Source organism: Corythoichthys intestinalis, chromosome 16 (assembly GCF_030265065.1).
Source record: "Corythoichthys intestinalis isolate RoL2023-P3 chromosome 16, ASM3026506v1, whole genome shotgun sequence".
Lineage (NCBI taxonomy): Eukaryota > Metazoa > Chordata > Actinopteri > Syngnathiformes > Syngnathidae > Corythoichthys > Corythoichthys intestinalis.
In genome coordinates, this window is record NC_080410.1 from 30,265,237 (window position 1) to 30,280,782 (window position 15,546).

General features: G+C 39.9%; 1 protein-coding gene across 1 annotated transcript; it reads left to right on the forward strand.

Annotated features, from left to right (window-relative positions):
* Window positions 1-1,254: 1,254 nt before the first annotated feature.
* mfsd11 (major facilitator superfamily domain containing 11) lies at window positions 1,255-15,409 on the forward strand. Its single transcript, XM_057817552.1, has 11 exons — window positions 1,255-1,506; window positions 4,538-4,684; window positions 4,744-4,799; window positions 6,017-6,301; window positions 6,455-6,513; window positions 6,588-6,750; window positions 8,468-8,511; window positions 8,584-8,649; window positions 10,277-10,577; window positions 10,671-10,806; window positions 14,899-15,409. The coding sequence occupies exons 2-11, from the start codon at window positions 4,589-4,591 to the stop codon at window positions 15,061-15,063; spliced, it is 1,371 nt and encodes a 456-aa protein (XP_057673535.1). The 5' UTR covers window positions 1,255-1,506; window positions 4,538-4,588; the 3' UTR covers window positions 15,064-15,409.
* Window positions 15,410-15,546: the final 137 nt, after the last annotated feature.

A 15,546-nucleotide genomic window follows, 5' to 3' on the forward strand; every position in this document is an offset into this window, starting at 1 on the left:
TCACAAAGAATTATGTCACTATTTTTCTTCTTTGAAATTTATGAATGGGAAAAATGCTTTAAAGCTGTGTGAAATTGTTGAGGAACTTGACTTGGCTAGTAGACCCTAGAATTTTTCTTTTACTATTATTTATTTTGTATATCTTTCTTTTCCTTTCTTTCCTCCATTTCTCTCTCTCTCTCTCTTTTTTTTTTTTTTAAATTTTGCAATTATATGTGATTGTAATTTTTGATATTGTGTTCATGATTATGCTCTAGGCTTGTCTGTTACTTTTAACGTTGTTTAACATTGTACCATGCCATTTTATGTCGTAATGTTTGTTGTTGTTTGTTATTTTAAAAAAAATTGATTCAATATCAATGATTCAAAATTACCCAATGTCAAAATTCGGAAAATTTTTGTGAATGAAATGTACCCATTTTCATCGAACAGAACTTCAATTTTGCATTTTTTTCTAAGAAAGATGTTGAAATTTTGAGATCCAAATTCTTTAAATTTCCAGTTTTACCAAAGGCAAAGGAAGTTCACTCCTGGGAAGATTTGTATGACTGGTTATTTCCTAAATTGGCAAATTTGTCTAGTTTCACAAAAGAAAATATTTTATATAGTATCTCTGTGTCAGAGTCATCACACGACCTGGTTATCAATATAAGTATAATTCTTGGGAAATTTTTCATACAGAAGAATAAATATTTCAAATCTATTCCTGCTTTTAATATTTTTCACAAAGAATGATGTCACTATTTTTCTTCTTTGAAACATATGAAGGGGGGAAATGCTTTAAAACTGTGTGAAATTGCTGAGGAGCTGGACTTGGCAAGTAGACCCTATTCTTTTTCTTTTACTGTCATATATATATTCTTCTTTCCATTTCTGTTATTATTATTATGGTTTTATTTTTATTTTTTTTTAATGTGATTGTAATTTTTGTTATTATGTACATGATTATGTTCTAGGCGTGTCTGTTGTTTCTAAAGTTGTTTAACATTGTATCATGCCACTTATGTCGTAATGTTTGTTGTTGTTTGTCAATAAAAAAAAAAGTTATTTAAAATTAAAAAAAAAAAAACTTTATTTCACTGAACAGATTTTAACAACCATAGAGCGTAAGCATAACATCTAAATATCTAATATCAGATAGTGATAAACAATACCTATAATTTCAAGAAGAAAATTAAAAACATTTAGCAAAATTAATATAAAAAGTACAACATGCACTATAAATCTAGCTTGTGATGCTAACAGTAGTTAGCTCATGACGTCTTGGGTCAGCTGACATTCGCTCACGCTCACATGATTTCCTATTTTTCACATTTCTTTTTCTGCTTGGAATAACTTGGGGACAAATTTGGAGAAGCCGGTTACCGGCTGGTGGCGTTCGGGCCAGTTTGGACCCATGAAGACAAGTGTTAATAGCTAGCAGCTAGCTACGTTTTTTTGTTTTGTTGCTTCGCCGCGTTTTTTCAGAGGCGAGCGGAGCGAGCAACAACAAGCGACACGAATTTAGTAAGTCGTTATTAAACTTATCTATTTTCCATTAGTTTTATTTGCATTTGACTTTTTGTTTAATTAATGGGTAGTGGCTGGAAGACTTGGCGAATCTGTACTTGACTGGTGTATCCATTTCCCAGACGACTTTTCACTAGTATTTATTATTTCATTTGAAAACATTTCCTTATTAAGATAATCCAGCATATGATGGTTTCATCCATCCACGTGTAACACGATCATGATGCAGCAGAAACTAGCTTGATGTGTTGCTTTTTGGTTTTGGTACTGGTTTTGCTGATAAATAAACCAGCTTATGTTCGATTTTTTTTTTTAGCAGTGTTTTGAACTTTCTACTGTGTAGTAACTTATAACATCCAATGAATTTTAATTAAGAGGACTGACTGGCAGTGAATGCTGAAGTTTTGTTGCCCCTCTCAGATGAATTGGATGTATGAATGTACGTCTAGTACATAGCTGTCAAATGTATCTGTCCCAACGTGCCAGTACTTTTGCCACATGTGCTATTTTGGAACAGGCAGGATGTTAACATCTGTGGCCTGTACTACGAAGCCGGTTTTCTGTCTTAGCAGGGTAACTTCGAGAGTAACTTAATCACTTGCAGCCTAACTTCCCGGCTAACCGGGGCTTCGAAAGGTGGATATGATGAAACCTGGGAATGTTGCCATGGCAACACATGCCACACGTCAAACCTGGTCTTCTCAGATCTCGGAGGGTATGGGTATTTAGAGCCCCGGACGATGCGCTCCATGAAAGATATGGATTTTCAGCTGAGGGAATTCGTTAACTGTGCCAGCTGATCGAGGCGGACATCTCCAACGTGACCCGCCAATACATGGCCCCATTCATTCTTTCCTTTACGCAGATCAGTCGTCCTGGTCCCTTTGCAGAAAAATGGCCCCAAAGCATGATGTTTCCACCCCCATGCTTCACAGTGGGTATGGTGTTCTTCGGATGCAATTCAGTATTCTTTCTTCTCCAAACATGAGAACCTGTGTTTCTACCAAAAAGTTGTATTTTGGTTTCATCTGACCGTAACACATTCTCTCAGTCCCAGGCATTGTGTTACTGATAGCAGCCTTTGTTACTTTGGTCCCAGCTCTCTGTAGGTCATTCACTAGGTCCCCCCGTGTGGTTCTGGGATTTTTGCTCACCGTTCTTGTTATCATTTTGACGCCACGGGGTGAGATCTTGCATGGAGCCCTAGATCGAGTGAGATTATCAGTGGTCTTGTATGTCTTCCATTTTCTAATAATTGCTCCCACAGTTGATTTGTTTACACCAAGCGTTTTACCTATTGCAGATTCAGTCTTCCCAGCCTGGTGCAGGTCTACAATTTTGTCTCTGGTGTCCTTCGACAGCTCTTTGGTCTTGGCCATAGTGGAGTTTGGCGTGTGACTGACTGAGGTTGTGGACAGGTGTCTTTTATACCGATAATGAGTTAAAACAGGTGCCATTAATACAGGTACCGAGTGGAGCCTCGTTAAACCTCGTTAGAAGAAGTTAGACCTCTTTGACAGCCAGAAATCTTGCTTGTTTGTAGGTGACCAAATACTTATTTTCCACTCTAATTTGTATGGTAAATTCTTTAAAAATGAAACAATATGATTTTCTGTTTTTCTTTCCCCATTCTGTCTCTCATGTTTGAGGTTTACCCATGTTGACAATTACAGGCCTCTCTAATCTTTTCAAGTAGGAGAACTTGCACAATTGGTGGGTGACTAAATACTTATTTGCCCCACTGTAAGTAAACTGGCATATTGACTCATTCACAAATCACACGATCAGTAATTTGCTGCCAACTGACCAGTCGCGCTGTACTCGCTGAAGCGGTGTTGGATTTCGCGGTGAGGGTGGTTTTTAATTCCTGATAACGCCGCATGATTATCACACATTCCTCCTCCGTGAAGTAAGGTTCCCGTGCCATTGTCACAAGTAGTGTTTGACTCTGGTCTCCGCCCCCTTTTATGTGAACGCACCGTAACAGATTGGGTTGACACAGGTTCGACTAATCAACCCCATAATCAGCGTCGTAGCACCGATTGACCATAAACTAGGTAACCAGGTTTTGTCAACTTCTGGGGAGGTTGAACTCCGTTTGTAGTATAGGCCACATTTTTCAACATCCCGTAGACAAGGCCAGTTTCTTTCACTTGGTACCAGCTAAATATTATTCAAAAAATAACGATGGTGGAAGAAAGGGAAGTCACAAACATCTTGAATTTGAAACTATGTCTTACTACGTCGTATGTTGTCGGCTATTAGCCTCGCAATGATCTTAATTGTGGTTATTTGTCAGCCCCGTAGACGAGGCCAGTTTCTTTCTCTTGGTACCAGCTAAATATTATTCAAAAAATAACGATGGTGGAAGAAAGGGAAGTCACAAACATCTTGAATTTGAAACTATGTCGTACTACGTCGTATGTTGTCGGCGATTAGCCTCGCAATGATCTTAATTGTGGTTATTTGTCAGCCCAAAACCCTCTAAGTATATCTTAAATGCATCTTACCGGATATAAAATGACTACTACATAGTCTGTGGTGATTTTTTGGTGCCCAGTTTTCACGTCGAATTGCAGCCGTCCATTTCGCTCTCCTCTTTGGATCCCTCGGAATACGGTAAAACTTCAAGTCTCTCCTTCCATCTTCTCTGTTAGTGCAACCAACAGCCACACACGCCTTCACCATTTTGATTATTAATGTGAAGGAGCAGAAAAACACACCGTAAATAGGAGAAATGTACGTAGCCGTAACAGGTTAACACTATGTTTTGACGGACAAGTGGGCGGTACCATTCAGGAGAGCGGAGTTGTGACGTCACGTGGGTAGGGTCTATTGCTGTCTGATTATTGTGCTGTGAATTCAATCTATCAGTCAACTCCATTAAGAATTGAGACCCAGGGTGGACGTTGCCACCAAATTGAATAAGTACTCAGCCAATGGCGTAAGAGCTGGACCGGGCAAAGTTTCAGGGGTAAAAAAACAAAATCAAATAGAACATCTAATCTGTTTGTGTTGTCATTGTCAGACCCTGTAACACAATCAACAGATGTCGTGACATCATCGGAGGTGCTTCAAAATGAGTCCTGAGGGGAAGAAGCTGATGAACATCATTGTTCTGGGCGTGGGCTTCATGTTCATTTTCACCGCCTTCCAGACATGCGGCAACATCGAGGTAGGCTAGGCCTTCGCTATCGCCGTCTAGCTAATGCTGACCCACCTGTTTTCTTGCAGCAAACTGTCATCAAGAGCTTCAACAGCACCACCTTCCATGCTAGCGGCTACACTAGGTAAGCATTAGAGGTGTGCAAAATTTCTGATTCTTAGATTATTCGCGATTCGGCCGTGGAAGATTCGAGAACGATTCACAAACATCCAAATTCCGATTATTGAAATATGCCAAGTAAAGCGGAAGTACAACACACTCAACGCGGCGCGCGGTCTTCTGGACACAATGAAGAACGAAGCGAGAGTAGCTAAACATCATGCTTCTCCTTACCCAGCCCCCCGGGTAATGCCAATGCTCAACTCGCGGCTCTAGCTCAACTCATGCCACGAGATTAAAAAAAACACAACAACATACCTGACTGCTGCCGAAAAGCTGCTACAAAGTACATCCACATAATGTTACGGTAGATATCATTTATATAGGACTAGATGCAATATAGATTCGGTCGCGTTAGCAGCACATCTACAAAAAGCTAGATGCGGTTGTTAGTAAACGGCCGCCATCTTAAAGCAGTACACTTCCCTGCAAGGCTGTTGTAGCTAACCTTCCAAGCAAACCTAATTAACTTTTTATCTAAAATACTCCTAAATCGGTAAAATATTGACTTGAATCCATCTTTAAAATAGTTTTAAAACTTTCACATGTCGAAAGTAGACAAAAGGGAAATTATGGAATAACGGGAGCAATTTTAACAACTTTAACGGTTGATTCACAACATTAGATTAATTGAATGTAGTTTAAAGCTTCTGATACAGAATGGGGACTGGAGTTTTTTTATTTACTGTTATTTTTGTATATTTGTTTACTGCTATATGTTAACTTGATACTGAAATAGTAGTTTGGTTTAGCCTGAAAGTATTTTTGAACAATTTTGGAACTAATGTACAAAACATAAAAAATAAAAAAAAATAAAAAAAAAGGAGGGGGGTGCATCAATAATCGTTTTATAATCGAATCGGAGCCTCTGAATCGTAATCGTAATCGAATCGTTAGGTGCCGAAAGATTCCCAGCTCTAGTAATCATGCCACAATCGTGGGACCAATCATTTCAGAACTATTGCCACTATTACCTCATTGGCTGCGACAGACACCCAATCTATTTGGACTGGAAGAGGCTGACAGCCTCCCAGTCCAAATGGATTGAGCGTCTATCACGTCAATGGCAGCCAAAGCGTGTTGACCTTAAAACTGTCTGCAAAGTAAATGAATGTGAAAATATGTTCGCGCGTCAGCCATTTTGAATGTGTCAAATCTGCCCCCAACTCTGTTTTGTCATAGCATGGCGATCATCTACGGCGTGTTCTCGGCATCCAATCTCCTGGCGCCGTCAGTAGTGGCAGTAGCGGGAGCGCAGCTTTCCATGTTCTTCAGTGGGCTGCTGTACAGCGCCTATATTGCTGTCTTCGTATACCCGTACACGTGGAGCTTCTACACCGCATCAGTTCTGGTGGGCGCGGGCGCCGCCGTGCTGTGGACGGCGCAGGGCAACGTGCTGGCGCTCAACTCGGGCCCCGTCACCATCGGCAGGAACAGCGGCATCTTTTGGGCCCTGCTGCAGTTCAGGTGAAATAAATAAAAGTGAAATATACATATATAAAAAAGAAAATATTTTTGTATTTTTTTTGGAAAAAAAAAAAAGTCTTGAATAAAAAGCACTACATGAATTTATTTTTTTTCTGATGATGTTGTGTTTACTAAGATGATATGATTTGTCAGTTTACTGTTTGGCAACCTGTTCATCTTCTGCGCCTGGCACGGACACGAGCACATCTCAGGTAGGTGGCAACGTGTCGAACACCACGTTGGAAATACGTACGTCTTGAACACTTGTGTGTATGTTACTGTGCAGACAAAGACCGTCAAACTGTGTTCATCTCCCTGACGGTCATCAGCCTGGTGGGTTGTTTCCTCTTTTTCCTGATCCGGACACCTGACCCCGACCTCGAACCGGCTCCCTGTGATCCATCCGAGGCCCCACTGCTGCCGTCTGACTCTGGCGAAAGTACACTCGGGTAATCCAAAATACTGCTTTTGGTTAAAAGAATTCTGAATTTTTTTCCAATCTGATGTGCGCAATTTAGCCACATGGGAGCAGTAGAGGACAAAAGGCTAAACATTCTCAGTAGGAAAAATCCACTGAAAATTCCTGTTTATATAGGCTTACAGGGCATTCATTTAACTCATTGGCTGCAATTGAATGAGCTAAACGTCCAATCCATTTTGACTGGGAGAAGCCGGTAGCCAATGAATGGACTGGACGGCTAGCTCCTTCAATGGCACTTCAACTTCAAAGTCAACTTTTGAATGTTTTTGGGGCCATAACCAGAGTGTATTTCTTTATTTAAATTTATTTATTTTTATTAATAATTTAACCCAGGGTAAGTGGTAGATAATGGATGGGTGGATAATCAATTTTAAAAAATGTCTAAAAAAAAGTCATGATTCATAACTTAGAGGAGAATTCTGAGAGAGCAGGCCTCCCCCTGAACAGCAAAATTTAAAGTGTTGCGATAGTCCTGAACTCTGTGACCTTTTGACCCTTTTTTTCGCATCACCTACTGAGAAAATTTGAGTTAAAGCAACTTTAGGTAACATTTCAACCTTTATAAAATATTTTAATATCATTTGTGGTTATATGTCGACTGACAAGTAGTTGAATGACACCTTTTTTATATCTCGAGGGGGTCTCTATCGGTTTTACCGGCACTAATTAACTTTGAGGAGGGTGTCAGGAATCCTGCCGCTGCCACACAAAATAAACCTACAAATGTGCTGATTGCTGTACGGCATACGTCACTTTCCCTATTCATTATAAAGACTGAAGTCGATGCTTATGCTTTCGCACAAATTCTGTGAAGATGGCAGAGCAACAAAAGAGACAAAAATGTTTTGTCCTAGGAGGAAAAAGAAAGGGAGGCTACCAGTATATACAAAATAAACATGGGCCTGGCTTTCACTTGCTGGCGTGACAAGAAGCCACACGGTTGCTAATCGTCATATCCTATTGTTTAGCCACAACTGGATTCACTACCTTATTACTTTTTATCCTTCACACAGCTGCTGGAGACAGAAATGTTGTTTAAACCATCTGCAAGCGACCATCATGATTTTACGACACTATGCGGGTTTGTGCTGTTCCTCATGGAAAACTCAGTCTTCCTTAATTAATAAAACAAAACACTACCGCTTTTGTCCTCCAGTGTCGCTGAAATTGACCAAAACAGGAAAATTACCAAGTGTTGCTTTCACTTGATGATCGATTCGCCTATTTATCACCAAATTTCTTGTCTGACCTCAATTTAATCACCCTTTCCATTTCATATGGCAAACATAGCCTGTAAACTTAAGAACAAATTATTATTAAATTATCTTCAACACAAACTAAAAACAGACCTACAGAACTGAACACATCTCATTTTGGATAATGTTGACTACATTTGTGTACCAAATATTAAGATTGTGAACTACATGACCCAAAATGCGATGATGTGATGTCCACATACATGGACTTTATGGGGTTATTTATTTATTATTAGTACTAAAAATGGTTACATGTCAGATAAAAAGGTTAACTCATTGGCTGAAGGTGATGGGGCTAAACGTCTTTCGTCGTCAGTTGCAGTTAACGAATTTTTGATTCAAAATTACTGAACATTTGAAAACAAAACCATTGTAATATGCAGATGGCAACCCTTTCTTTTGACTTTGTTATTGTCTCTTTTTCTGCAGTTCTACCAACTGTCACGTCTGCTGGCAAGCGGCGGACGCTTTCGGTATGTGTGCGCAAACACCCGGTGGCGTCGTTCGGCGTGGTGGTAACGTGGTGTGGGCTTTCTGTTCCGCAGTGCAAGCGTGCAAGATGCTGGTGACCAAGGAGATGTTGCTGCTCAGCCTGGCCATTGCGTACACAGGTGACTGGCCGCTAGGGCTGCCAGAAACGATGATTTTAAATTGTCCATTAATCGCCAGTAATTTTTGCCATGAGTCAGCTCATGTTTCTGTGAAAACATTTAACGCTTTATTTAATTATTTACTGTTGTATAAATCAGTGTGCAACATTTTAGATGTAAATGTGCATTGGATGCAAAACAAAATGGAGAAAAGATAAACTATGAATATTATGGACTTATGTAAGTGTATTATTGTTTTCCAAAGCAAAAAGCAGACATTTGCAAAGATCTCATTTGGATTCATTACCAAATAAATCTGTCTGCTTTCACTAAAAACAACAAAGATCAGAGAATATTTATGGATTTTTTTTACCCCTATTTTATATAATATATATTTTAATAATAATTAAAAAAAAACAATATCTGGCAATATGCTGTTTTCCCCCTCTATTTAATTAAAAACAAATAAATAAAATAAATAGAAACATAATTTTATTAATTAAAAATAAATAGGCTAGTGTTTATTTATATCTGAATGTATGTATGTATGTATATATATATTATATATATATATATATATGTATATAATATAGAATTAAAATATACAAATGCATAATTTTGAAAAACACAACAAGGTAATTTCTCCCTCCCCTTTTTAATATAAATTCTTTTAAAAAATGCCATAAATAGAAATGTTTGCTAATAAAGATACAGTGATCTCTCGCTACTTCAGGCCCTCAGTCCATCGGAGATTTTTTTTTTTTTTCAATTAGAAAAATACAATACAGATGAGCTTTCCCAATCCGATCACGTAGTCTCACTCTCCCTCCTGCCACTTTTCTTGATCAGGCTGTGCACCGGAGTTGCTTATTATAGTTAACGATGACTGACAGACGTTAAGGTATGATGTTGCCAGAGATGCTTGGAAGCTGAAACTTCAAAGAGCCGCATGCGTCAATCATCGTTTAACTTGTTTAACAGTTGCTGTGGCAACTCATTGTGTGTAAGTGAGCAGCTTGAGCGTATTTGGATGCACTCACTCAATGAAGCCTTCAATAAAGACAAGCATTTTTCTACTTTATTCTTGTTTGAAAATAATTTTGTGGGACAGTAACATGTTTAAAACGTATCATAATTGTTTGAAGTGCTTAAAACCATTTATTAAAATATATATACTTTTTTTTTTTTTACCTTGGGGAAAAAAGTGAAAAAACATGCCTAATATGTCTTTCCAATGCTAAATCTGAATAAATACATTAACACACACGCACAAAAAACAAAAAAAAAACAATTTTTTTTTTTGGAGGGGTGCTACTTTGCAGTTTTTCACTTATCATGGTGGGTTCTGGTCCCCATTAACCGCAAAAAACGAGGGATCACTACAACTTTTTTGTGTGTTTTTAATTTAAAATATTTCAAAAATATAACAACTTTTTTGTTTGGTTTGTGCTTCCTTCGTTGAAAATGCATAATTAGGGTGAAAAAAATAGTAATTTGAACAATTTTTAGCTCAACAACGCCTCTAGTGTAAACTATCGACTATCAAAATACTTGTAGATTGATTTGATAATGGTTTGGTTGTTGATTAATCCAGCAGCGATATTCTTTATCATGCTGCAACACTTACCTAGTCACTTGCTCTCCTCAGGCGTGGAGCTGACATTCTACAGCGGCGTGTACGGCACCTGCGTGGGCGCCACGCGGGCCTTCGGGCCGGATGCCAAGAGCCTGGTGGGCCTGTCGGGCATCTTTGTAGGCTTGGGCGAGATTTTGGGCGGTGGCGCCTTCGGCTTGCTGAACAAGCGCGGCAGACTGGGCCGCAACCCCGTGGTGATGCTTGGCCTGCTGGCGCACTACTTGGCCTTCTTTCTCATCTTCATCAACATAGCCGACGATGCCCCTCTGGCGCCCGAGGAGGGGACGCGGCTCCACGCTTATATCCAACCCAGGTTAACAAAAAAAAAAAAAAAAAAAAAAAAAGGAATCCACTCCCTTTAACTCATTTAATCCTGATTTCCACTGACTGTGTGTGTGTGTGTTAGTGTGGCCGTGGCCTTGCTGTGCAGCTTCCTGTTGGGTTTGGGCGACAGCTGCTTTAACACGCAACTGCTCAGCATTATTGGCTTCACTTTTCGCAACAACAGCGCCCCTGCCTTCGCCGTTTTCAAGTTTATACAGGTGGGTGGTCAATTTGCTTTTATCCTAGTGCAGGGGTGACCAAACTTTTGTCTCCTAGGGCCGCTTTCAGAACAATCAACGGATGAAATGATCGGGTTTTTAAAATGTACAAGGAGTCCTCAAGTTCTAATCTTAAACTGTCGATATAACCCTGATTTCCTTATAAGTCGGATTTCACTGTTGAAATCAAAATACGCAAAAATTTTCCGTCATACCGTCCATAAGGTATTAGGTATTTTTTAAAATACCTTCACAAGAAGGTTTTTTTTTTCTTTTTGCAAAAATGCAGGGAGAAATTAGTCTTAATCATATTTTAGTTATTTCAAAATGTGTTCGTCTTCGTCTAGTTTTAGTCGACAATTCTCAAAATGTTTTGGTCTGTAAACTTCTAAAGTTTTAGTCCATAAATAAAGAAATAAAAAGGTTTCCAACAATTTCAATAAACATTGACAGACGAGCACATAACTGTCTAAATGGACATCAGCATCTTCATCATGATGATAATACACACGCAGAGGGAAAACGGCACATTTTTAATTAAACTCACCTGTATGCCGAGAACTGTATTTAAAAAGTTTTACAAGAGTTTAAGAAGACACTCACCGAGTCACCGCGCTAAATGCTAACGCGAACTCTATGGTAGCGCTACAAGTTAGTTTAGTGTGTGATGATAACTCGGCATAGACCTTTAAAGGCTAAAGCAACATGGCATAGCTAAGATAAGAAAACAAAACTTACCAAGCAGCACCTGACAAATCTGTTTCACAAAAGAAGCCTGGAATGGGCACACGCATACTCACTGGCTGGTAAGTGGGTGGGGTCGGGGGGTGGCGCAGCACTTCACATGAGTGACACAAGCAAACACTGATAGAATGCGTGACAACTACATATGGGATCAGAAAATATCATACATTGTGAACTTATGACAGAAACTTTGGCTAATTTTCATTTTGTTCTCGTCTCGTCAGATGATAACTGGCATCTGTATCGTTATGTTTTAGTCTCCCAAGAGACGTTTTAGGTCGTCATCGTGACGTCATCGTCGTGAGAAAATTGCTCATTGATGAAATATTTTCGTTATCGTCATCGTTGACGAAAACAACACTGACATGAGCGTTTCCCACCGGTTATTAGCGTTAACTCCAGCGTGTTTAGTGTGTCAAGCGGTGGTAAAACTTGTTATTTTTCTTCTCTCTGGCCACTGTCTGTGTTGAGAAACAGAATATGTTTATAATGTAAATGTAACCGGTGTGTACGCACCGCACCGACCGCGTTCCGATCCCACCTCGCTCAAGTCAAGACTCGAACCAACGCCGCACGACGCGTCTATTCGGCAGATGGAAACACTAACTGCTAGGCCATAAGCTCGAGCTGACGGCCTAGCTGCCAGGGCACCCACATGAAGGCATCGGAGGAAAGGTTTTACTCGCGCCGCTTCACACACGCGGACCTGCGTGCACCCGTTACATAAACATGATACGAGTCATACACATTTGCTTTTTTTATGGAAAATACAATTATTTTTGTTCTGATGCTAATAATGTTGAGCTGTGGGTTTAGGCTCATGTAAAGGACTGCAGTTATTTTAGTTAGAATACTGTAGTTATTTTTTAATCATTTTAAAAAATTTCATTTTGACTTATAATTATGTTCCATTTTGCTAATATGTTTTGAAAAATAAAAGCCCCCTTCAATGGAAAAAAAGCTTTTTTTTTTTTTTTCTTGTTTAAATAAAACACAGATATCCCTAACATATTTTAAGTAATGGAGTTACTGTGATATTTTGGCATAAGGTTATCATACCGTCAGAATCTCATACCGGTACATGCCTCGTGATTCAGATTCAGAGTTTATTTGGAACCCAAATCTGCATTTGGGGACGAGCAAGGCGTTTTTGTGCAAAGGTTTCACTTGGTCTAAACCAGACATGTCCAAAGTCCGGCCCGGGGGCCAAATGCGGCCCGTGGTCAAATTTCATCCGGCCCCCAGCCTCTGTCATAAAATCAGTAATGTCTGGCCCGCGCACAGACTAAATAAATTGGTCAGCTATACTGCTACCAGCATATGAAGTAGCTTACACACTAAATGCTACTCCTCATTTACTAACTAAAACGCAGCAGCACTCTAAGCAACATTACCCCATGTGACCCCTTACTTCCAATTTTCAAAAATGGCGACTATCAACAAAAAAAAGAAAGTTGACTGCGACGACCGACGCTTCAAGGATAGGTGGAAATTGGACTATTTCTTCACTAAAATAGGCAACAACTATGTCTGCCTCATTTGCAAAGAGACAGTCGCTGTTTTTAAAGAGTTCAATGTGAGGCGATATTACCAAACAAGAAACGCTGACATGGACGACAAGATTACAGGAATGATACACAGCGAGAAATGGAAGCAACTTGAAGCTAGTTTAATTTCACAGCAGCAGTATTTCGCCTGAGCACGAGAGTAAAAGAGAAAGCCACAAAGGCTAGTTTCGAGATTGTTGAAATTATTAATTTAAAAAAATAATACAGCAAATGTGACACAAAAAATGGCTTGCTAAAATTTCCTTAAATATACTGTTCTACGTAAAGGACGTCAGCCAAGGTCGGCCCCCCACATTTTTTCCACATCAAATCTGGCCCCCTTTGCAAAAAGTTTGGACACCCCTGGTCTAAACGCTTTATAGCTTTACCGCTGTGTGTAGGCGTCTCTCTCCTTTCTCCGCTCTTTTTATGATGGTAAGCTTAATTTCCATGGTGACTGCTTTTCTTTTTGTTGTACTTAGAACACCCAGCTTTCTTCTCTGGGGCTATAATATGAAAAAAGGTGGGCAAGAAAGGCAAAGATACTCCCGGCGCACAAACACAGATAAGCGCTATACAATAGCTTAGCAGAACTTATGATGCAGGAGATTTAATGGTGGGACGAGGCAGGAGCGTCGTGAAGTCAAAACGTCGAAAGTCAAGGACATTGTAACCCGAGGCAGGGGCAGCACCCGGGCCCAGGCCTCTAGGGGGTCCGGTTTGCGGCCGTGACAGGAGCATGGTAGGGAGAGGGGAGGGTCAAACAGATTACAACAGTGATGCGAGGAGCTGTAATATAGAGTTTAAATGTTAAAATGTATACAGTGATACCTCAGCTCACGAACATAATTGGTTCCCAGAAAGTGTGTGTAAGGCGAAAAGTTCGTCTTCCGAACATTTATTTCCCATAAGAAACCATTAAAATGAGAATAATCCGTTCCCAGGTCCCCATAAAACATAATTTTCTACTAAATAAGCCTTAAAACTACACAAAAATATACCTTATTTTATGTATAATAAATGTGCTATTGTATTATAATTAAAGAAATAAACTGTACTGTAGAATAAAGTCGTTTTATTTACCTTTGTGATGGTAGTTGATGGCTTAATGGAGTGGGAGGAGGAGGGAGGGAGGGAGTTACTGTTTGGAAGGAGAGTGTTACCGGCAAAGTGCGCAGTTAGCGTAGACTCCAGCGCTGTGTCCCACACATGCTTTTGGTTGTTAATAAAAGTGCCCACAAAAAGCCATCCGACGCCTCTGGGTGTTTGTATGCACGCCGCCACCTTTCTGGAGAGGAAATCGGGCGAACCGAAGACAAGCGACGACAATGAGCCAAAGTGACTCGCCGGTCCACTTCTCACTACGGTGGGAAGCTGAAAGCACCGCCAATTACCAGTCGAGGGCGAATTGGTAATACGAGTCACCTTCCATAATGACTGTAGGTAACTCTTTTTCGGTCCCATAATAGCAAAAGTACACTCAATATGGTCCAAAATGTCTATCAAACACAAACCACGTCCGCACTCGACGAAAGGGAGGGGACGAACTGGGACGCCGTGGGCGTGCGTCAGCTTCTCGTGACGCTGTTCGACCGCGTGGTTTCGTTCGTCCGCCGAAAACTAGTTCGTCAGCAGAGACTATATGCTCGCGAATTTAATGTTCTTGAGGCGAAAAGTTCGTGAGCTTAAGCGTTCATGAGCTGAGGTATCACTGTAAATATATTTTTTATAGTTTGACACAGAACGTTAAGATGGCATAGAACTGGATTAATTCTTGACATGAGATGTGTTTGATTTTCAGTCCATCCTAGCGGCCTTGGCGTTCTTCTACAGCAATTTCCTGGCACTGAGCTGGCAGCTACTCATCATGGTGGCGCTGGGCTTCGCCGGCACACTCACTTTCTTTGCCGCTGAGCGGCACACCCAGGCTGTCGCCTGCCAGGACCTCCGCCATGAAGGAATCTAATGAAGATTTTATGATTTTTAATGAACTTGCTGAATGTTCACCTGAACGACAAGAAGGGAAAAAAGTGTTTACCTCAAACATCTTTGAAATTAAAAAAGAACATTAAAATCCATGAGCAAAACTTTTGGATAATTTTTGTTTTCACCACAAGCGGGTGACATAAATATTTGAACTTCAGTGCTTGTGCAGATGCATCTGATCCAAACGACTGAACGTCCATCGCCATCAAAGGCACTGAAACTGCATCTTGAATGCGTTCAAGGGAAGAATGTTAAAAAGACAAATGATATTCATGTTTTTCCAGAATGAATAGTGCAAAAAAAGATTTCTGCTAACTTTTAGGGATTTCTTTAAATTTCTGTAAAAGTTCATACAACATTAATTCAAAAATTAACACTCAAAAGTTGATAATAATAAAGTTTTACTGTTTTGAAAAATTCCTTTTTTTATATAATTTCAGAAAAAATATAAAAAGCAAACATT